At 46.6% G+C, this 22,414-nt stretch overlaps 1 protein-coding gene across 6 annotated transcripts in view; it reads right to left on the reverse strand.

Moving 5' to 3' along the window:
* SNPH (syntaphilin) overlaps positions 1-22,414 on the reverse strand; it is a 289,004-nt gene that overhangs the window by 256,454 nt on the left and 10,136 nt on the right. Inside the window, exon 1 of one of the 6 annotated variants that reach the window (XM_061437106.1) lies at positions 684-772. The exons of the other annotated variants lie outside the window; for them this stretch is intronic. Coding sequence (XP_061293090.1) covers positions 684-726 — 43 coding nt within the window. The 5' untranslated portion in view covers positions 727-772. Of the gene's footprint in view, positions 1-683; positions 773-22,414 lie in introns of those variants that run through there. 6 annotated transcript variants of the gene reach the window in all.

A 22,414-nucleotide genomic window follows, 5' to 3' on the forward strand; every position in this document is an offset into this window, starting at 1 on the left:
CCCACCCCCCACCCCTCATTCTACCCCTCTAGATTGTCACAGAGCACGGAGCTGAGCTCCTTGTGCTATACAGCAGCTTCCCACTAGCCATCTATCTTATGGGATGTATATATGTCAATGCTATGCTCCAATTCATCTCCCCCTTGGTCATCTGTCATTGACAGACCTCGTCTGTCTGCTACCAGGTGACCATGCTGAGTGCTATTATGTGCCTTGGCCCATTATTCAAAATAAAAATCCTTCGAGGCAGGATCTGTTATCACATTTGGGTCCAAGGTCGCACAGCTGCACGTCCAGTAGACCCTGGCCTCTAGCCCCAGTCAGCCTGGCTTCACTGGCCATCCTCCCGTCATCACTTCTGGCTTTTGGGAGGATGCTGTGCCTTCAGGAGGACCTTCAGAGAGGCAGGACTCAGAGCTGAGGCCAGGTCTCGCTCTTCCAAGCTAGCTCTGGTGAGTGTTGCTAAGGAGCTTGCAAAGCCTGGGTGGAGCTCTAGGCTCCAGTCCTGGGAGGCAGGCACCAGGCCCGCTTTGCCTTGGAGCTGCGTGTGGCCTTATACAATGAAGGCTTTGTCCCCATTCCTACCTTGCTTGGCAACCAATCCCACACCTCCCTCCTCTCTTGCTCCCTCTTCCTTCCTCTCTGGCCTGGGGAGGGGTGGGGCAAGGGGATGGCATTTGTACCTGGATGGAGCCGACAGTCTCCTGGGAGGCCAAAGACAGCCATTCATCTGGGACAGAGGTGGAAGTGGCATTTCCCCTGCTGGGATGAGACCTTGCAGGCTGGAGTCCCTCTGGGAGGGCAGAAGATACCCAGGCCCAAAGGGAGTCACCTCCCCAGGATCTAGCCCAGAAGTGTTGGTGAGCACCCTGTGCTCTCTCAGGTCCTCCCTCCCCTCTGAGCCCCAGAGAGGAGGTAAGTTGCCATGGCGTTTGTTGCCATGCCAACTGCTTGGCCTGGAGTCCTGTAGACCTATCCCAAGGTGGCCACTGGAATGGAAGGTGGAAAGGAAACCCCTAAATGTGGGGACTGGGCTGACAGTCGCCCATCATCTCCACCCCAAGGTAAGCCCAGCCCCATTTCCCCATCCTGCCCACACCTTGACAACCCTGTTGGATCCACCCCTCTCATCAGTCCCTCACACACCCAACAATGGGAGCTTGGGAGATGGAAAGAGTCGGAAATAGTCTAAGCAATCTGGGCTCAAATCCCAGCTCTGTCATCCTCTAGCTGCCTGCCTTGGGCAAGTCATGCCACTTCCCTAAGCCTCAGCTTCATCATCTGTAGATATAACAGAAAGCTCCTCATATGGTTACTGTGAGGATGAGATGGGATAATTCATGCACGGGGGCTTAGCCCAGTGCCCACCATACAATGAACACACAAAAATGGGAACTGCCAGGATTTGGGTAGTAGGTAACTGCAGTGCAATGTGAGCTTTGAAAGAGAAACATTCAAGGGATAATAGTGGCTTCAGGAAGGTCAGGGAAAGAGTCTTCAGAAGGAAATTTACACTAGGCCTTAAGGGGTTAACAGGGGTTCACCAGGCAGAGAAAGCGCATGGGAGGGATGGAGAAGCCTGGGCAAAGGCGGTGAGTAGTTCAATAGAAGAGCGTGGCTCCTTGGGGAAACTAGGGGGCCTAGTGGAGGCAGGGGCACAGCGGGAGTGAGGCTGCAGAAGGAGGTGGGGCCAGACCACACCGCGCCACGAAAGCCAGAATCTTGTCCTGTGGGCAACAGGGAGCCATGGAAAGGTCTTAAAATGGGGATGGACATGATCAGATTTGCACTTTAGAAAGTCCTGCACGTTTGTGGGCCATAGCTGGAAGGGAAGAAGAATCGAGGCAGAGAGACCGGTTAGGAGGTTATCAAAAAATTAGAAGGGCCTGATTCAGGGCATGGGCTTCCCAGGTGGCGCTAGTGGTAAAGAACCTGCCTGTCAACGCAGGAGACATAAGAGATGTGGGTTCAATTTCTGGGTTGGGAAGACCCCTGGAGGAGGGCATGGCAACCCACTCCAGTATTCTTGCCTGGAGAATCCAATGGACAGAGGAGCCTGGTGGGTTATAGTCCATAGGGTCTCAAAGAGTCAGACACAATTTAGCATGAATGAATGCAGGGCAGCCCAGGAACAATGGAGAAAAGGGCATGGGGTCTCCTGGAAATTCATCAGAGGCCCCCAATTAAGTAAAACTTAGGGCATAACTCATTTTTTTTTTCTTTTTAGGTAAGAACTGGATTTATTTAGAGAGAAACACACTCCACAGACAGAGTGTGGGCCATCTCAGAAGGAGAGAACAGCCTAGGGGAAAACTCTTGACCATGGCATTCAAGGCCCTCTCGTCTCTACCCTGTCCAGCCAGCTCTCAGCTGCTTGCTGAGCCCCGAGGAAAGCCCTGTTTGTTGCTCCATGTCTTTGCAAAGGCCGTCTGCCCAGCCGACAGCACCTGCCCTGCCTTGTCCTCATGCATACACTGCACTCTGTGTTAGGATCTGCCCTGCAGGCCTTTCCTCCCGGGACTCCATCGGTCACTTACTCTCTTGACCACTTAGCATGCCATGGCTTAGGTTGAAACTCAGGGAACACCACCCTCTGGGGAATTTCATAAAAATAAACACAATCAACACACAACAGTTAGTAACACAATGGGTTAAATAGGCACATATGATAGACCAAGTGGTTGGATTAGATGGTCTCCAAGACAGTTCTGGATCCAACATTCTCTGCTTCTAGGGCTGTGAATTAAATGATAGAGCCCTAATTGATGCTTTCTTCCCTTTCAATGACTAGAACCCCTGGGTTTCAGTTTCTTCATCTGTAAAATTAGGAAGCTGCATTCTTCAAAGAGAGACATGATGGCATTTTACTCAATCAGTGAGTCACGGGGGAGAAACCAGGCACTTGGGTTAATCTAATATACTAACTAAGTGAAAGTCCCTGTATGTACCATAAATTATCCTCCGCCCCCCCCCCCCAAAGAATTAGCCATCAATAAAAGAAGAAAGCTATCCAAAAATCCAAGGGAACAGAACAATCTGTGTCTGATGACTCAAGCCTCTCCCAGCTGTGGAAAGCAAAGCAATGCAACCTACAGACCAGAACTTGGGCAAAATCCTCTCTCTGCCAAGACTACACCAGAAGGCAGAACATTCCACCTGTCAAGCTGCAGAGCGCCTGGTGCTCCTAGAACGCTAATGCAGAGAGAAGCGGCAGGTGGAAGACGGGCCTGGGAGTGTTCCAGCCTCCCTCTCTGGATCTCCAGGTTAGTGCTCTGAGTGCTGCTTATGGCTGAGGGGTTTGGTAAACTTCCCCTGGCTTCAAAACCTCATCACCCACTATGCTTCTCCACACTGTCAGCAAAAGCCAGGACCTTTCCTCCTGGACACGGAAAGGGAGGCGGTAGCAGCATGTCTCCTGTCTTGTTTCCTACACAGGCTGCCTGCAGAGCTGGAGCCACAGAGGCAGCCACTGGACTCCTTCTCACTTTGGCGACCCCAGCACAGCATAGGGCAGACCCACAACTTGGCCACACACTGCGAAGGCTCTCAAGGCAACCAGGATGGGAGTGAGGGTGGAGGCGTCTGCTATGCTGGGTAGTCTCCAGTGGTTACACTCAGATCCCAGAGCTTGGAGGGCATGGAGCCCAGTGGTCTTCAAACCACGCAGAGAACTTGCCCCTGGGACTGCAAGGGGCTGTGGGCCCAGGCCTCCTTCCCCCTTTCACCTGGAGAGGCTCCTCTTGTATCTATTCTACCTGTGGAAGGTCCAAAGTAAGACTCCTTTTTTGGTTTTGCAGGTTAAACATCTATGTAATGTATATTTTCCATGATGAGATACTCCTTCATATCCACTAGGATGGCTATAATCAAAAACACAGATGATAATAAACAGGGGTGAGGATGCAGAGAAATTGAAACCCTTGGGTGTTGCTGGTGGGAATGTAAAACAGTATGGTACAGCTGCTGTGGAAAACAGGCTGGCAGTTCTTCAAGAAGTAAAACATTGAATTACCAAATGACCTAGAAGTTCCACTGGTGGGTATTTACCCCAAAGAATAGAAGATGTTCAAACAAAAACTTACATAGGAATGTCCATAGCAGCACTGTTCACAACAGCCAGAAGGAGGAAATGACCCGAATCAAATGTCCATCGAAGGATGAATGGACAAAAAGTATGGTTTATACATTTGGTGGAATATTATTTAACCAGAAAAAGGAGTGAAGTATTAATATATGCGACAACATGGATGAACCTTGACAGTCTTATGCTAAATGAAAGAAGCCAGACACCAAAAGCCACACGCTGTGATTCCATTTGTATGAAGTGTCCAGAACAGGCAAATCCATAGAGATAGAGAGCAGATTAGCGGTTGCCAAGGGCTGGGGGAAGGAGGAGTAGGGAATGACTGCTAGTGGGCATGGAAGTGATGAAAATGTTTTAGAATTAGAAAGCAGTGACAGATATACAACTTTGTGACTATGCTAAAATCCTTTGTATCATACATTTAAAAGTGTGGATTTTATGGTATGTAGCTATATATCAATAAAAAATATAATCTATATAATATTTATTTCAAATGAACTGGTATAAAACGACAGGCATGGTCCAAGAAGGGGAAGGGAATGGCCCAGGATGGCTCTGCAAGCAGAGACCGGACAGGGACCAGAAGCAGGCCTCCTGTTCTACCTGACTTCAGGCCGCCGGGCCCAGGGCAGCTGCTGCCCTGCTGCCCCTGAGAGCCTGGAGGAGACGGCGACCGAGGCTGCCCCTTTTGAAGGTTTGGAATATCCCCAACTCCATCTGGTTCTCACAGATTCCCTGTGGAGGGAGGCCAGGTGGAGACTGATCCATGGACACGTGGGAAATCTGAAGCTGCAGAGCTTTTGAGATCACTCAAGGTCACACCTGGACGTCTAGGTCTCAAGTGCCTGCATTTCTACTGCATCATGAAGGTCTCACAGCGCAAGAGATCTGGGACATGTATTGTTATGCTGCATGAAAAAGCAAAATTCTAGTTTGCTGGGAGATCCTAAAATACCGTGGTAGACATGTGGGGTTACATCCCCAAATCCTGTGCTCCTCATGCTTCCATAAAAGGAGGACATTGCAGGTGGAGAAAAGGGAGGCCTCACACACTCTTGGTGGCAGTGTAAAATGAGGCAGTCTCTGAGGAAAACAGTGTGGAAGTTCCTTAAAAAACTGAAAATAGAACTACCATATGATCTAGCAATTCCACTCCTGGGTATATATCCAGAAAAACCAGTGACTTGAAAAAACATAGGCACCCTAATGTTCAACAGCAGCACCATTTACAAGAGCCAAGACATGAAAACAACGCAAGTGCCCATCAACAGAAGATTAGATTAAGAAGGTGTATATGTATATATACGTACACACATAAAACGAATCTTACTCGGCTGTAAAAAGAATGAAATGTTGCCATTTGCAACTGTGGATGGACCTAGAGAATATTATGCTTAGTGAAATGTCAGAGAAGGACAAATCTGTGATATCACTGATATCTGCAATCTAAATAATAATACAAATGAACCTATATACAAAACAGAAATATACTCACAGATATAGAAAACAGACTTGGAGTTACCAAAGGGCAGAGGGAAAGGGAAGTGACAGATTAGAGGCTGGGGTTAACGGACACAAACTACTGTATATAAAATAGATAAGTAACAAGGATGTGCTGAAAAGCAGTGATCCCCAACCCTTTTGGCCCCAGAGACCAGTTTCATGGAAGGCAGTTTTTCCATGGACCAGTGTGGGGAGATGGTTTTCAGGATGATTCAAGCTCATTACAGTTACTGTGCACTTTGTTTCTATTATTATTAAATCAGCTCTGCCCCAGATTAGATCTGAGGCATTAGATCCTAGAGGTTGGGAACCCCTGCTGTCAAGCACAGGGAATTATACCCATTCTAATAACTTAGAATGGAATATAATTGGAAAAAATACTGAATCATTAAGCTGTACATCTGAAACTAACACAATAGTATAAATCAACTATATTTCAATAAAAAGATGATAAAATAATACACTTCCTGAGACAAAAAAGTGGGACATAGAAACAGGAGGTTAGCAGAGCAAGAATGATTATTCAAAAAGAAATTCTTCATATGTCTTCTCCCTAACCAGCATAAGTCTCTCCACGTCCCTCCAGGAATCAGCCGTGTGGGCAAAGGAGAAGCCCTCATTGTGAGGACCATTGTGTTCAACTCTTCCAACAGCTGTTGGCTGCACCCTGCTCTCTAGACCAAGTGCTGTGTGAGCCCAGCACTGAGAGACCCTCAGCCCCCCAAGCCATATCACAGGGTCACTGTACGGGACCTTGGGCCCTTGACATGTCTGAATCTCAGCTGCCACACGTGTTCAGTGGGAGCCACCCTCCTGACCTTGCCTGTCTCTTTAGGATCCAACCAAGGCAATGAATGCAGCAACGGAGGAGGTGCTTAGACAAACAGAAGACAGAATATTTTTTGCCATTACTACGAATATCACTACCTTGAAGGGATCTTCTGTCCTTTTTCAGAGGTATTATTCTTTGCTTTATGTCAAGTCCCAGCAGGCACAGGGGTGACTCTTGAAATTACTGGCACCCTCTGCCAGGCCAACTGCCCTGGGCTGGCTCTCCAGGGCAATGCCTGACAGGTCTCCTATATGGGGAGGGGCAGTAGGGGGCAACACTGGTTTCTATCCCTCCACCATCCAGCGTGCCAAGGCTGCCCCTCTGCAGACAGCCACGGGGAGGCCTGGGGGACAGAGGGGCCCCAGTACAAGCCCCAGCTGGGCAGATGCCTGGCAAGTGGCTCCTGGCAGATGGAGGCCCTCCAGTGACCTTGGACACAGCATATGCTTCCCTGGGCTTCCTGGCTGATAGAGCTGTCAAGCCATCACCTGGCTCCTTTCCCCGCTGCCTCCTCTGCCTGAGGTTCCAGCTCTAAAGCCTCACAGGATGGGACCTCTGACTCTATGGATTCTCTCCTTTTCTTTTCAGATCTCTGCCTTAGTTCTCAGGATCCTTGAGTCGGTGTCCACACCTCTCCTAAATTTACCCCAAGTACCTCCAAGGGCCAACACCCTCACAGAATTCTAGAATCCTGGGTAGACTTTGTCACAACCCATCATTTTACAGAGAGACACTGAAACCCAGGAAAAGCATGCAGTTTGTTTAAAGTTGCCCAGCAAGTAGGGGATAGAGTCTGGGCTGGGAGTTCAGTGCCTGGCTCCAGTGACAAAGCTTCCGCACTGTGGCCTCCACCCCACACCCCCATTTGAATCCAGGCAGAAGCATCCTAAAAGATGATTCTGTTAAAGTGCTGCACTCAATATACCAGCAAATTTGGAAAACTCAGCAGTGGCCATAGGACTGGGAAAGGTCAGTTTTCATTCCAAATCCAAAGAAAGGCAGTGCCAAATAATGCTCAAACTATTGCACAATTGAACTCATCTCACACGCTAGCAAAGTAATGCTCAAAATTCTCCAAGACAGCCTTCAACAGTAGGTGAACCGTGAACTTCCAGATGTTCAAGCTGGATTTAGAAAAGGCCGAGGAACCAGAGATCAAATTGCCAACATCCGCTGGATCATTGAAAAAGCAAGGGAGTTCCAGAAAAACATCTATTTCTGCTTTATTGACTATGCCAAAGCCTTTGTGTGGATCACAACAAACTGTGGAACATTCTTCAAGAGATGGGAATATCAGAGCACCTTATTGGCCTCCTGAGAAATCTGTATGCAGGTCAAGAAGCAACAGTTAGAACTGGACATGGAACAACAGTCTGGTTCCAAATTGGGAAAGGAATATGTCAAGGCTGTATATTGTCACCCTGCTTATTTAACTTATATGCAGAGTACATCATGCACTTTGGGCTAGAGAAATGCTGGGCTAGGTGAAGCACAAGCTGGAATCAAGATTGCCGGGAGAAATATCAATAACCTCAGATATGCAGATGACACCACCTTTATGGCAGAAAGCGAAGAAGAACTATAGAGCCTCTTGATGAAAATGAAAGAGGAGAGTGAAAAAGTTGGCTTAAAATTCAACATTCAGAAAACTAAGATCATGGCATCTGGTCCCATCACTTCATGGCAAATAGATGGGAAAACAATGGAAACAGTGACAGACTTTATTTTCTTGGGCTCCACAATACTGCGGATGGTGACCGCAGCCATGAAATTAAAGGACGCTTGCTCCTTGGAAGAAAAGCTATGACCAACCTAGACAGCATATTAAAAAGCAGAGATATTACTTTGCCAACAAAGGTCTGTCTAGTCAAAGTTATGGTTTTTCCAGTACTCATGTATGGATGTGAGAGTATGAAGAAAGTTGAGCAGTGAAGAACTGATGCTTTTGAACTGTGGTGTTCGAGAAGATTCTTGAGAGTCCCTTGGACTGCAAGGAGATCAAACTAGCTAATCCTAAAGAAAATCAGTCCTGAATATTCATTGGAAGGACTGATGCTGAAGCTGAAACTCCAATACTTTGGCCACCTGATGCAAAGAAGTGACTCATTGGAAAAGACCCTGAGGCTTAGAAAAATTGAAGGCAGGAGGAGAAGGGGACAACAGAGGAGATGGTTGGAGGGCATCACGGACTCGATGGACATGAGTTTGAGCAAGCTCCAGGAGTTGGTGATGGACGGGGAGGCCTGGCATGCTGCAGTCCATGGGGTTGCAAAGAGTCGGACATGACTGAGTGGCTGAACTGAGAAGTTTGATAAAATAAGAACAAAAGTTAGCTTTTTGAGTAAAGAAGTCATGGAAAGAAAGCGAGGGTAAGACAGAAATCTCACCAACTTTAAGGCAGCTCACAAATGACACAGCAAAATATACACTGAAACTGAGGCCTGTGGAAGAAGGGGATACTCCAGCCTGACCACACATACAAACATGTTGGCAATAATGAGGTTCAGGGCCCACTCCGAGCTTCCTGTCCACCAAAGCAAAAAGAGAAATTATGCCCAGTTTTCTTATTCTTATAGTTAAGGGAGAGTGGGAAGCAGACTAATTCTTCAGGATAAATAAAGATCTCCCTAAAATGACTGCTAAAAGAAACATTATGGCATGGGATTTGCTGTAGGGATAGAGGACTGCCCATTGTGAACCTGCAATGAGGGTCCCAGGGTAAAGGAAAGACGGTTCTCTCAGAGCTCACCCAAGTTGCCCTGTGTGTGCTATGCTCTGCTGACATGAGACTGAAAGACCCATGGAACACAAGGACCAAAGGCTAGAAGGATGTACAGGTGTGATCTGATCTGCCCAGGACCACAGCGCCTTTCCATGGAGATAGCCCCACCCAACCTGAGAAGAGAGAGCTTCTCTTTCTGTGTATCCAAACCAGGGAACCACCGAAGCTCACAATGTGTTTTGCATTTTTTCTCCCACCCTCTCTCCTGGATTTCATGACAACCTAGTCCAACGGCCACATTTCCTAAAACATAAAACCAAAGACTTCCCAGAGGCCATGATGTGAGATGCAGGGCCAGGGGACAGGAGACTGAAGGTGGGCCAGCTGATTCCAATCACACCAATCACTCTGGGCATGTTGCTTCTGTTGGAAGCCAAGTCTCATCTATCTTCCGGAGGCTCCTGGGGGCTTGGAGACACAGGCCTGGTTCACCTAACTGTTTCTTGGCCTGGGGGCCATGCCGATCCTACATCAGCATCCTTCACCTCTCCTCCCAGGCCCTCCTTCTTTCTCCAGCTGCCAGCTTCCCTGCCATCCTTGGCAGCTGACTCCTACCCAGCTGATTTCCAATGGCACATCCATTCTCAAGCTGAATTCTCTTGCCTTCACCAAGATCCAAGGCTTTTGACAGCCCCCAAAATAGCTCACACTTTCTGGAAGCGGGTGGGTAATTATAAACCCCTGTTTCCAAAAGACTTCCTACTCTGGAGAAGCTGTGTGTGTGTGTATATGTGTGTGTGTGTGCGTGTGTGTGTGTGTGTGTGTGTGTGTGTTAGTTGCTCAGTAGTGTCCGACTCTTTTGTGATCCCAGGGACTGTAGCCTGCCAGGCTCTTCTGTCCTTGGAATTCTCCAGGCAAGAATACTGGAATAGGTTGCCATTTCCTTCTCCAGGGGATCTTCCTGATCCAGGGATGGAAGCCACATCTCTTATGTCTTCTGTATTGTCAGGCAGATTCTTTACCATCTGAGCCACCTAGAATTCTTTTTTCCAAATTGATGAATCCTTGGGATTCTTCAATAAGTATTGGCTTCCAGGTAGCCAATATCTTTTGACTCAAATTGGAACACAGTTCTAGGGTCTCTGGCATTGCAGGCAGATTCTTTACTGTCTGAGCCACCAGGGAAGCCCCAGAGAAGCTGCTTTACCCCTTATTTTAGCTAAAGTGAGCATTTAAAAATGTTTTAAAGGGGAGATTCTGTAAACATCTACATCTATATTAAAATCCCTTTGTCTCAGAATGAGCTTTTCCCCTTTGCTAAGAGACTAATTTAACAGAAAGACATGACTTTGGGCTCAGATAATAAGTCTGGATCTGAATTCCAAACTGAACCATCCACTATCTTCATGACAGTGAGAATCCCACTTTATTTCTCTAAACCTCAGTCTCCTTATCTGTAAAATGGAGGTAACTACAGTTGTGCATGAGTACAGTCATGATTAGCAATTGTATGTGTGTAATTAGCTATTATATATGTGAAATGCCTAGCAAGGAAAGCACTCCACACGCAATATTTATTTATTCATCTAAACAGTCTTATTCTTGGGCTTCCCTGGTGGTCTAGTGGTTAAGAATCTGCTTTGCAATGCAGGGGACACATGTTCAACCCCTGATCCAGGAAGATCCCACGTGCCGGGGAGCAACTGAGTGTGTGCACAACTCCTGAGCTGGTGCTCTGGACCCCATGAGCTGCAACTACTGAGCCCATGAGCCACACTTATTAAAGCCTATGTGCCTAGAGCCTGTGCCCTGATCAAGAGAAGCCACTGCAGTGAGAAGTCCACGCACCACGACAGAGAGAAGCCCCCACTCTTCGCAACTAGAGAAAGCCCAGGTGCAGCAACAAAGATCCACCACAGCCAAAAAAATACAATAAATAAATCTTAAGAAGTCTTATTCTAAAAAAAAAAATTCCTGAGTCAAAAAAAAAAAAGAAGTCTTATTCTTAATGTTATTCATATATGTTACATTTTTATCCCACCTTAAAATCTTCCTCTGGAATATTATCATAGTTTGTGTTTCAGGGGGCCCTCTGTTTCTTCCCTTGCTTTGTTTTCTCCATAGTCCCGCTACAGCTCATACATTTACATATTTTGTTTATTGTCTCTAGAACACAAGCTCCAGGAAGGTAAGAATATTTGCCCATTTTGTTCTTTATATAGTTCCCAGCATCTAGATTAGTGCCTGGCACCCCGCACACCCTCAAATATTTTCTGAATGAATTAGTGGTTCTGCATTCACTTGGATTGATGTCACCACCCAGGTAAAAGCAGGCTTCAAGAATGCTCAAACTACCGCACAATTGCACTCATCTCACACGCTAGTAAAGTAATGCTCAAAATTCTCCAAGCCAGGCTTCAGCAATATGTGAACCATGAACTTCCTGATGTTCAAGCTGGTTTTAGAAAAGGCAGAGGAACCAGAGATCAAATGGCCGACATTCGCTGGATCATGGAAAAAGCAAGAGAGTTCCAGAAAAACATCTATTTCTGCTTTATTGACTATGCCAAAGCCTTTGACTGTGTGGATCACAATAAACTGTGGAAAATTCTGAAAGAGATGGGAATACCAGACCACCTGACCTGCCTCTTGAGAAATCTGTATGCAGGTCAGGAAGCAACAGTTAGAACTGGACATGGAACAACAGACTGGTTCCAAATAGGAAAAGGAGTATGTCAAGCTGTATATTGTCACCCTGTTTATTTAACTTATATGCAGAGTACATCATGAGAAACGCTGGACTGGAAGAAACACAAGCTGGAATCAAGATTGCCAGGAGAAATATCAATAACCTCAGATATGCAGATGACACCACCCTTATGGCAGAAAGTGAAGAGGAACTAAAAAGCCTCTTGATGAAAGTGAAAGAGGAGAGTGAAAAAGTTGGCTTAAAGCTCAACATTCAGAAAACGAAGATCATGGCATCTGGTCCCATCACTTCATGGGAAATAGATGGGGAAACAGTGTCAGACTTTATTTTTCTGGGCTCCAAAATCACTGCAAATGGTGACTGCAGCCATGAAATTAAAAGATGCTTACTTCTTGGAAGAAAAGTTATGACCAACCTAGATAGCATATTCAAAAGCAGAGACATTACTTTGCCAACAAAGGTTCATCTAGTCAAGGTTATGGTTTTTCCTGTGGTCAGGTATGGATGTGAGAGTTGGACTGTGAAGAAGGCTGAGCACCGAAGAATTGATGCTTTTGAACTGTGGTGTTGGAGAAGACTCTTGAGAGTCCCTTGGACTGCAAGGAGATCCAACCAGTCCATTCTGAAGGAGATCAGCCCTGGGATTTCTTTGGAAGGAATGATGCTAAAGCTGAAACTCCAGTACTTTGGCCACCTCATGTGAAGAGTTGACTCATTGGAAAAGACTCTGATGCTGGGAGGGATTGGGGGCAAGAGGAGAAGGGGACGACAGAGGATGAGATGGCTGGATGGCATCACTGACTCGATGGACGTGAGTCTCAGGGAACTCCAGAAGTTGGTGATGGACAGGGAGGGCTGGTGTGCTGTGATTCATGGGGTCGCAAAGAGTCGGACACGACTGAGCGACTGATCTGATCTGATCTGATCTGAAGCAAGTCAAATGGTGCAAAAAAAAGTTTAACAGTACTTAGTTTGTTACTTTAGTCCTTTTCACACTTGGTGTCCTATTTAGGTGGGCTTGTCTCTCCTGCTAGATTTGTAAGCCTAAGTTTTTAAAAAAAAAAATTTTTTTTTTTTTAAATTGAAGAATAATTGCTTTGTAAGCCAGGGTTTTATCTATCTTCATATCCGTAGTATCTAGCAGCGCCTTGAGGGCAGAACTCTTAAAACCCGTATCTTAAAGGAAGGCATGAAAGCAGCAGTTTGAAAGCTGCCATGTAACCAGTCTCTTGCCAGGCACTGTCCTATGTGCCCCACATTCATCCTGTCAATTCACCCTTATATTACAGGGTATTCTCTCTGTTTTACCACCAAGGAAGCTCAGGCTCCAGAAACCAGCGAACTTGCATGAGGGCAGGCGGCAAGTAGGTGGTAATGCTGAGAGTAGAACTCAAACCATCCCAGCTGCCCCTCCAGATTATTGGGTTGGCCAAAAAGTTCATTCAGGTCTTTCCAGAACATCTGCTACAAAAACCCGAACGACCTTTTTGGCCAACCTGATACATCTCCCCACGCAGAAAACCCAATTCGCTGTGTCAACAATCCCAAATCCTAATAGCACCCCTCAGAGAAAAGTGAAAGATACGTCACAGTGGATCCTCATTGTCTGGGGAGTCCATAGTGGGAATTCATACGTGTGAATTCACGTACCTGGTAAGCATTTATTTACAAGCCCTGTTAGTTGCCTGATGCCCACATTCCCAGCTCAGGTGGAACAAGGCAACCTTCTTATATCTTTTCTTTCTTTCTTTGAAAATAAAATCTCGTAAAAAACTAGTGTTTCAAACTGGAGTCACCAGAAGTACCCAGTTATTAAAAATATACATACTTCACTTGGCTTGTTTCATTTCTTAAAAACAAATGTCTGTTTGTGGCTATTTAGAGCCATGTTTTAACAGTTTTGTGCTTTTTTTTTTGCAGGGTGACTTTGCTATTTAAAATGGCCCGCAAGTACAGAGCTGAAGTGCTGTCCAGTGCTCCTAAGCTCAGGAAGGCTGTTAGGTGCCTTACAGAGAAGATAAGTGCCAGATAAGCTTCCCTGAGGTGTGAGTTACAGGGTTGCTGGCACAAACTCAATGTGAATGTATCAACAATGTATAGTAAAGGCGCTGTCTTAAAACAGAAACACAAATAAATAAAACAAGGTTTTATTGATCAGTTGATGAAAATGTAACAAGAGACTTCCAGGATCCTAACTCTGTTTTCCCTCGGGAGCAATGGTTTCGCACCAATTCAGGGTTCCCAGTTGGTTTATAGTGACAGAACATGACTATTGCAAATAAGAATTGACTGTTCTAAGCATAGGTGCCAAGGACACAGATTTGCACAAAACAGGTCGAGTTGTATTCATGTGCTCACTAGTACACACATATAACTATGCTCATCTGTGTGTGTGCAGTCCATGTACTCAACACGGCCATCAGCACCAGCACAAACCAAGCATTCTGAGGGGCTAAGGAATAAAGGCAGGAACTCAGAGGGTAGAGCAAGATGCCCCTGGGTTCAAATCCCAGCTCAGAGGGGAGCTGTGTGTCTGCAGGCCAGTCATAATCAGGGCCAGTTTCCTTATGTCCACATGAGGTTAATCACTGTCACATGGTGAAGTGGGCCTGTGCATGTTAAGCTGCCATGCACAGGGCCAAGCACACCACAAGCCACAGAGAGGACAGGGTTTGCAGCAAGCAACAGGACAGGGCCTTTTAAGGCCCTTGTTATCTATTCCAGTAGTCATGTACAGACGTGATGGCTGGTCCATAAAGAAGGCTGAGGGCTGAAGAATTGATGCTTTCAAACTGTGATGCTGGAGAAGACTCTTGAGAGTCGCTTGGCCAGCAAGGAGATCAAACCAGTCAATCCTAAAGGAAATCAACTCTGAATATTCATTGGAAGGACTGATGCTAAAGCTGAAGCTCTGATACTTGGGCCACCTAATGTGAAGAGCTGACTCATTGGAAAACGCCCTGATGCTGGGAAAGGTTGAAGGCAAAAGGACAAAAGGGTGGCAGAGGATGAGATGGTTAGATAGCATCACTAACTCAGTGGACATGAATTTAAGCAAACTCCAGGAGATAGTGAAGGACGGGGGAGCCTGGCATGCTACAGTCCATGGAGTCCCAGAGAGTTGGACATGACTTAGTGACTGAATGGCAACAATAACAATCTATCCAGGGCATGTGTGGGGGCCCAGGAGTCAAACTTAGGGCCTCCTCCTTAGCACACTGGCCTCCTTGTTCTCACAGACCTGGGCTTCACTCTGCCCAGTGTTACTTCTAGGAATACCTGAGGCTAGGAGTCCAGGAACCAGAGGCTTGAGAAATGGAATATTTCATGTCATATCAGTAAACAAGGGTGTCACAGTCATCAGCAATGGTAGGGAGCCTTCCAAGCCACTGAGCCCTAAGGAAACTCAGGAAGGTGGAGGATACCTGCCACCTAGCAGCCATCAGACTGCAGCCACTCTCTACTGTGAGCCCTGAGGAACTCAAGGTGTGAAAACAGAATATTGGCCCCAGATAGCTGAAGTGCAAATCAAAAGAATGATGATTTCAGCACAGCCAAAAATATAGAAAAATATATATATATGAACGATTTCAGTGAGCCAAGACTCTTGCATCTTCCCCAAAATAGAAAAGCACTAAATTCCTTAACTTGGGATATTCAGCTTTCTTTAATTAACAACAATCTTTTGATGTTCAGACTGCCTGTCCTTTGTTGCAAAACTTCTGTATAATCTGGCTCCTTCCCTTGCCTCCTCAGAACCGTTGTCTCAGGGTAACTTGAGATGCTGTCTCTTGGGCTTGAAGTCCTAAAAATCCCCACCAAATGAAACATAACTCTCAACTTTTAGGTTGTGAACACTTTCTAAGCTGACAGGGTCAAAGCCAGAGGGTGCTCAGAGGCAGGAAAGTCCAGAGGTCCCAAACTGGCAGCCCACAGGCTATATCATGCAAATAGACCAGTTTGCTTTGGCCTGCATTTGTATGCATTTTATTTTCAGTCAACGTTTATAACTTGAAAGATTTCATACTTAAAAAACCTGGAGATTTCCCAGCCTGTCTTAACCCCAAAGATCCTGTGGCTCTGTGCCCGCATTCCTGCAGAGCAGTGAGTGACTGAGGCTGAAAAGTGGCTCCTTTTGGTCAATTCTCACCTGCACTCTTGCTCTTTACCTGGGTTTTTTTTGTTGTTGTTGTTAGCTATCTGGTGTTGGAGTTTGGAATCTCTAGTCTAGCCTGATCCCATTTTGTAGGTAGAGGATGTGAGGTTGGGGGAAGGGGTGGCCCTTGCCCAAAGCCCCAGGATGAACTGGTGGAGCTGAGACTCGAACCCTTGCAGTTCTGAACCCAGGGCACTGGACATACAGGGAAGTTGGGAACACGGAATGGGGACTTGGGCTGAAGGGCAAATTCTGCTTAGGAGAAGTCTGCTGGGGCAGAAAGGTGAAGCAGAGACCAACAGCTCTGGCTGCAGTTAGCACAAAGTTCTCTCCTCCTCACCTGCTGGCAAACACCGCCTCCTGACTATATAAGCTAAACTCTTCTTGGCTATGTTGACACAAGGCTCTCAGGTGTCCCTCTTCCTGACTTTTCTCCGGAGCACACAAACATCTTCATAATCACAGGGGCCCTTGAGGAGGCGTACAGAGCAGGGGCTTTTCTTAGGGCAGAATCCATCTGGAAACTTAATTCTCAGCAGAGGACTGACCATGGCCTTTGGCTTCCTCATCTGCAACATGGAGTTTCCATTGGGAATTTTAATCAGATAATGCTTGTGAAGAATCCTGGCACACACTACCCAATGAGCCATAATTCCATTTCCTTATTTTATAAACCAAGGCCCAGAGACATAACTCATCCCAAGAAGGTCACAAATTAGCTACAACTGGATAATTTTTAAATTTTAAATATAGCTCTATTTATGAATATTGTTACTATAGCTATAGGGCTTTGCTGGTGGCTCAGATGGTAAAGAATCTGCCTGCAATGCGAGACACCCTGGTTTGATCCCTGGGTCAGGAAGATCCCCTGGAGAAGGGCATGGCAACCCACTCCAGTATTCTTGCCTGGAGAATTCCATGGACAGAGGAGCCTGGTTGGCTACAGTCCATGAGGTTGCAAAGAGCTGGAGATGACTGAGGAACTAACACATTCCAACTATAAAAGTAGCATGCACCTTAAAAAAAAAACAACCCTCCAGTTTTGCTACTCAAAGATAAACCACTGATTAATTTTACTGTTGCTCCTTCTAGTTTTTTCTAAGCATAAAAGGAAAACTGTATTGGTTGGTGGGGGGTGGGGGTGGGGGTGTTATTTTTACATAGTTATAGCCATGGTAGAGAGGCATCTTTGTATCTTTCAAAAATTTAACACAGTTTATGAATTGCCCATGATATGGCATTTTCTTTATGAAAAGTATCTTATGGGCTATATAATAGTCCATGTCATGGCTCCATCATGGTTATCCTTAACATCCCCTTTTGTTGAACATTTAGACTTTTTCACTCTCAAAAAGGATGCCACAGTAGGCATCTTCGTGCATAAATGTTTTTCTGTATTTAGAATTATTTCCTCAGGATGAATCCCCAGGAGAGATTTATAGGGTTAAAGAGTATGAATATGCTGCAAACTGCTTTGCTAAAGAGTTGAGTTGCCAGTTGATTCTCCCCCCAAAACATATGCACAGCAGCTGTATTTCCCCTCGATAAAACCATAGGCACTTAGTTCTGTCTCCTAAAAGGCAAGGAGTTCCAGTTCAAACACAAGAATTACCCAAGATGGTCTTTCTGCATCTCTTTGGCTAGTGACAAGTGTCCTCATCCCCACATGGCAAAGAGGGAAACTGAGGCCTCCTGGAGAGCCTGAGCTCAAAAGTGGCCTACCTCCATGCCCCCTCAAGCTTTCTCCCTCTCCTACTCACAGCCCTTCTTATCTGTGTGGCAGCTCTGGCAAGGTCATTTTGGTCAATGTTTACCAAGTGTCTATGTGCACTGGGTTCTCCCCAGTGGTCCCAGTAATCAGAGTGTGTGTCAGGGAGGGGCTGGGAAGAGGATGGAAAGTCTCTGCAGAACTCAGGAGCAGGTTTCTGCGGGTGGATGCAGAGCTGTCTGTGGGGATCATTCCAGGTTGAGCACAGGGGGCGGGAGTCAACACTCCAGAGGCCTGCGGGAGGAGGGCAGAGACAAGGGGCTGGGCACACCGGTCAGACAGTGTAGGGCCCAGAGGGAGCAGAGGGGAGACTGGGTGCTGTAGGAGCACCTTTTGAGGCTACAGTAAAAAGTTATGAGCAGAGGAAGGACAACCTCAGGTTTAGAGCATGGAAGGCAACCCTGTACCAGTTCTGCTGAGAGGGGGCTGGAAGAAATGAGCAGAGGCACCGGGAGACGGAAGACGGGAGAAAAGGAGAGGAGGTGAGAGAAGCAAAGATGGCTTTGAGAGAAATTTATGGGGACAACAGGGCTTGGAAGAAATGGGCAAACCAAAGAGAGGGAAGAACCGTGATGATGCCCAGGCCTCTGGATAGGTGGGGGTGATGGGCACTCATCACTGCCCATCCGATGTTCCTCTCCCCTCTTCCCTTAATAACAGAACCCTATTTTTGTTTGGGGGAGCTATCCACCCAGTTAAAACATACAAGTGTCCAGAGTGGCGGTGGCAGTTCTGGCCTGTGCACTGTGAGCAGTAACATCCTGGCTAGAGTCAGGCTAGCTGTTGTTTAGCCTGTGAGGGCCAAAAGAGAAGTGGGCATCACGCCTTCAGTGGCTCAGAGTCTCCCAGGTGCCAGGAACAGGACTGTGTTCAGAATCAAGGCCTAGCGGACACCAGCTGAAGGAAGTGGGGCAGCCAACCAGGTGATCAGGGCCTAAGAACCCCACATAGTCAATGCAGGCACCGGGAATGGGCCCTGAGGGAGTGTCACCATCCATCTGTCCTGGGACACAGCCCAGCACAGGAGAGAGAGCATGGAACTGGGAACCTGGACACTCAGCTCTGCCACTGACTCACAGACCTGAGGGTGCCCCTCTCTTGAGCTGGTACCTCAGTGTCCCCATCTATAAATGGAGGAAACACCCCAACCTCATGGAACTGTGTGACCACCTGGCCTCTGCCTTCCTTGTCGTCGGCCTCACCTCCCATCACACCTTCCCAAGCATCTTCACTCTCACTGATTCATCCTGTGGATTCACCATGCTCTGACATGTGCAGTGCCCTCCACCTAGAGCGCCCTTCCAAGCTTCTTCCACCTGCTTATCTTCCAGGATGAATTCAAGTACAGATGTCTGTGTGTGGCTCCACAGAAGACAGTGTTCACAGCTCAGCCATGGTGGCCGAACTGTACCTCTGACTTTTGGAGCACTTGTGACACCAATAAGACATGGGCTGTTAACACACATCAGCTATGGATCACTATCTTCCATCTTTTGAGGGTTTCTAAGCCTACACACACACACACAGCATGTATCTGCTGGAGAGCTTCCAAAGGGCACTGGCAGAAGAGATAATGATGTCCTGATTCAGGCTTCACATGCCCAGAGCAAAGCAGAGAAATTTGCCCTGCACTGTTCTAGCCCATGCAACTCCAACCTGGCCTTCCTTAATGAATTCATGGCGCCTCCTCCTCTGTCTCCTGAAAGCCTTTTGTGGCAACAGGTGGTGCTGACACACTCCTTGGCCTTGGAGTTGGGATGGTCAGGGAGATAGCTCTGCACCAGCCTCTCATCCACAGGAAGACACAGTTGTGCCCATAGAACAGACAAGTGAGGGAGGTGCAAAGAGGTGACCTGCCTCTCTGGGGTCACAGGAATCAAGACATCAAGACCTCCAGCCTGGGCCCTCTTCCTCTAGAGATCAGAGGTCTGTGTGGGCTCTAACACCACACCCCATGGTCTCAGGGACTCAGGCCCCCTGTTTGCAAAATGAAGTTGTTGAGGTTAGGTTAGGAAGTACTTCTAGGTCTGTCCTGTGATTCCACATGCTAGTAGAGAAGGATTGAATTCAGAAGCTAGAGTCTCCCAGGAAGCTAGTTTCTCTCTCTCACACACACACGTACACACACACATTAAGTCTGAAACTCCCAGAGGGCCCTCTGGGGCAAGACAGAGGTTAGGAGAAAATGGTTGCAAAATATATATTTGATGAGGAACTTGTATCAAGAATGCATAAAGAACTCTTACAACTCAATAATAGTAAGACAGCCAAACGGTTAAATCTTTAAAAGTTGGAAAAATTTTTGGACAAATAATTCACCAAAGATATAGAGATGGCAAATAAGCACACAAAAAGATGATCAACATCATCAGTCATTAGGAGAATGCAAATTAAAGCCATAAGGAGACACCGCTATACAACCTATTGGATGATTAATGATAAAAAGACTGATCATACTCAGTGCTTTGAGGATGTGAAGAAACCAGAACTCTCATACATGCTGCTGGGAATGTAAAATGGCACAACCACTTTGGAAACACTTGGACAGTTTTAACTTAAATATGCATTTACTAAAGGACCTAGCCATTCCACTTCACTCCTAGGTATTTACCCCAGAGAATAAGAAGGTATATCCACACAAAGACTTATACACAAATGTTCACAGTAGCTTTATTTGTAATAGCAAGAAACTAGAAAAAAACCAAAATGTCCATCAACAAACAAAGGGAAAAGCAAATCATGGTTTACCCTTACACACAGTGGAGTACTACTCAGAAGTAAAAAGGAATACACTATTGATAAACACAACAACGTGAATCTCTAAATAATCAGGCCAGGTGCAAGAAGCCAGACCCTCTGCCCCAATCAAAAAAAGTATACGCTATATGGTTCCATTGATATAAAAATTCTAGAAAATGCAAAGTAATTTAAAGTGACAGAAAGCGGATCAGTGGTTGCCTGGGGAGGGGAATGGAGAGGGAGGTATGAGAGGAAGGAATTACTATAAAGGTGCAAGAGGAAACTTTGGGGGTTGATGGATGTGTTAATTATCTTAATGGTGGTGATAGTTTCATGGGTCACATCCCATGTTAAAAGTCACACTTCTAAGTAGGTGCAGCTTGATGTATACATCAAGAGCTGGAAGGAGGGGAAGAGGCCAGAGAAAGAGAAGACGGCAGGGCAGCAGCAAGCAGGAGGGGTCTTTCTTGGAAGCCTGGCACATGCACAGACATGGACACAGATGCACGGACGTCCATGCACTGAGTAGGAAACCATCACGTGGCCTCTAGGAAGTTCTAAGAGTCTCTAAACTCAAGAGATTCCATCTGCAAAAAACATCAAGGCTATTTGCCATTCGCTCATTACTTGTCCAGAGTACTTCCTGTATGCCTGGCTTGCACTGGGCACTGGGGATTCAGAGGCAAATCAAGCACAGGCCTTGCTCTGGGCAGTTCACGCTATCGACCATGGTGTAGCCTTCCCAAAAGTCAGCCTACACATTTAGCCTCATACCCTAAACATCCCAGCTGGGTTCCCTTCATAGGGTGTGTGAGAACTCTTCTTCTTAGACCTGATTTTGTTTCTAGCCTCGTCATTTCTTGGGAGAAAGCCTTCAATTAGCTCATAACTCCAGCAGATTTTTGTCTTTTATCTGTGCTAAGCAGACATTCAAGCCAAACCCCAACTGTTTCTCATAATTGACTAAGGAGATCTGAGTCAACGTCTTCACAGAATCACAGAACTTAAGGACAAGAAAGAATGTGAAGATTTCAAAGCCCAACTTCCAATGATGCTGATCGAAGCACCATTTCTCTGAATAACAGTCCTGTTCTGCAGTCACCTAGACTGTTTGAATACCACCAGTGAGAAGGGAGCTCACTACCAACCGAAGATGTATCAGATCTTTGGAAAACAAGAGAAGTTATAAAGTTCTTTCCTTCTAACTGGGTGTAAGGGTACTAGCACTTATTAAGCACCTACTGTGTGCTAAACCCCGTGCTGTGGGCTTTACACACATGGGATTTCTAATCTAGTTTAATTCTCTACCCAGCTTTGCTCCTATGAGGCTGGAATTATGACTATGAAGCCCATTTTTACTACTGAGGAAACAAAAGGGTCAGAGAAATCAAGTGACTTTCCCACAGTCACAAAGTAAGTCCATGATCAAGACCAAGGTGGCAGTCCAACTTGTCCAGCTCCAAAGTCCGTGCTCTCAGCTGACCACTCAGAGAGCAGGGTGAGGGATCTGATGTTGTCCAGACTTGGATCCTGGGCTCCTTCACTGGAAGGCTAGCCTCTGAGACTCCTCACAACAGCCATCTCCTGCTAGTCCTAACAACTCTGAGGCCCATCCTCTCCTAGGCATGGAGCCTACCCGCCCCCTGTTTTTAGAAGGCAGCCACAAGCCAGGGAGTTGGCTCAAGTAGTCCTACAGCTCTAGGCCGGGCCCTGGGTACTGGGGGCTGCTCTCTGTAGTGCAGGAAATGGGAGGGCGTGGAGGGTCAGGAGCTCTCCATCCTCTGAGCTCACAGAGCTAGGCTTGGTGACTAGGAGCCTGGGCTCCGGGAAGGAGCTGACGAATAGGGACTCCTGAAAGATAGCACATGAACTGGGCCTTGAGACAGATGGGAACATGGGG

Source organism: Bos javanicus, chromosome 13, assembly GCF_032452875.1.
Source record: "Bos javanicus breed banteng chromosome 13, ARS-OSU_banteng_1.0, whole genome shotgun sequence".
NCBI lineage: Eukaryota > Metazoa > Chordata > Mammalia > Artiodactyla > Bovidae > Bos > Bos javanicus.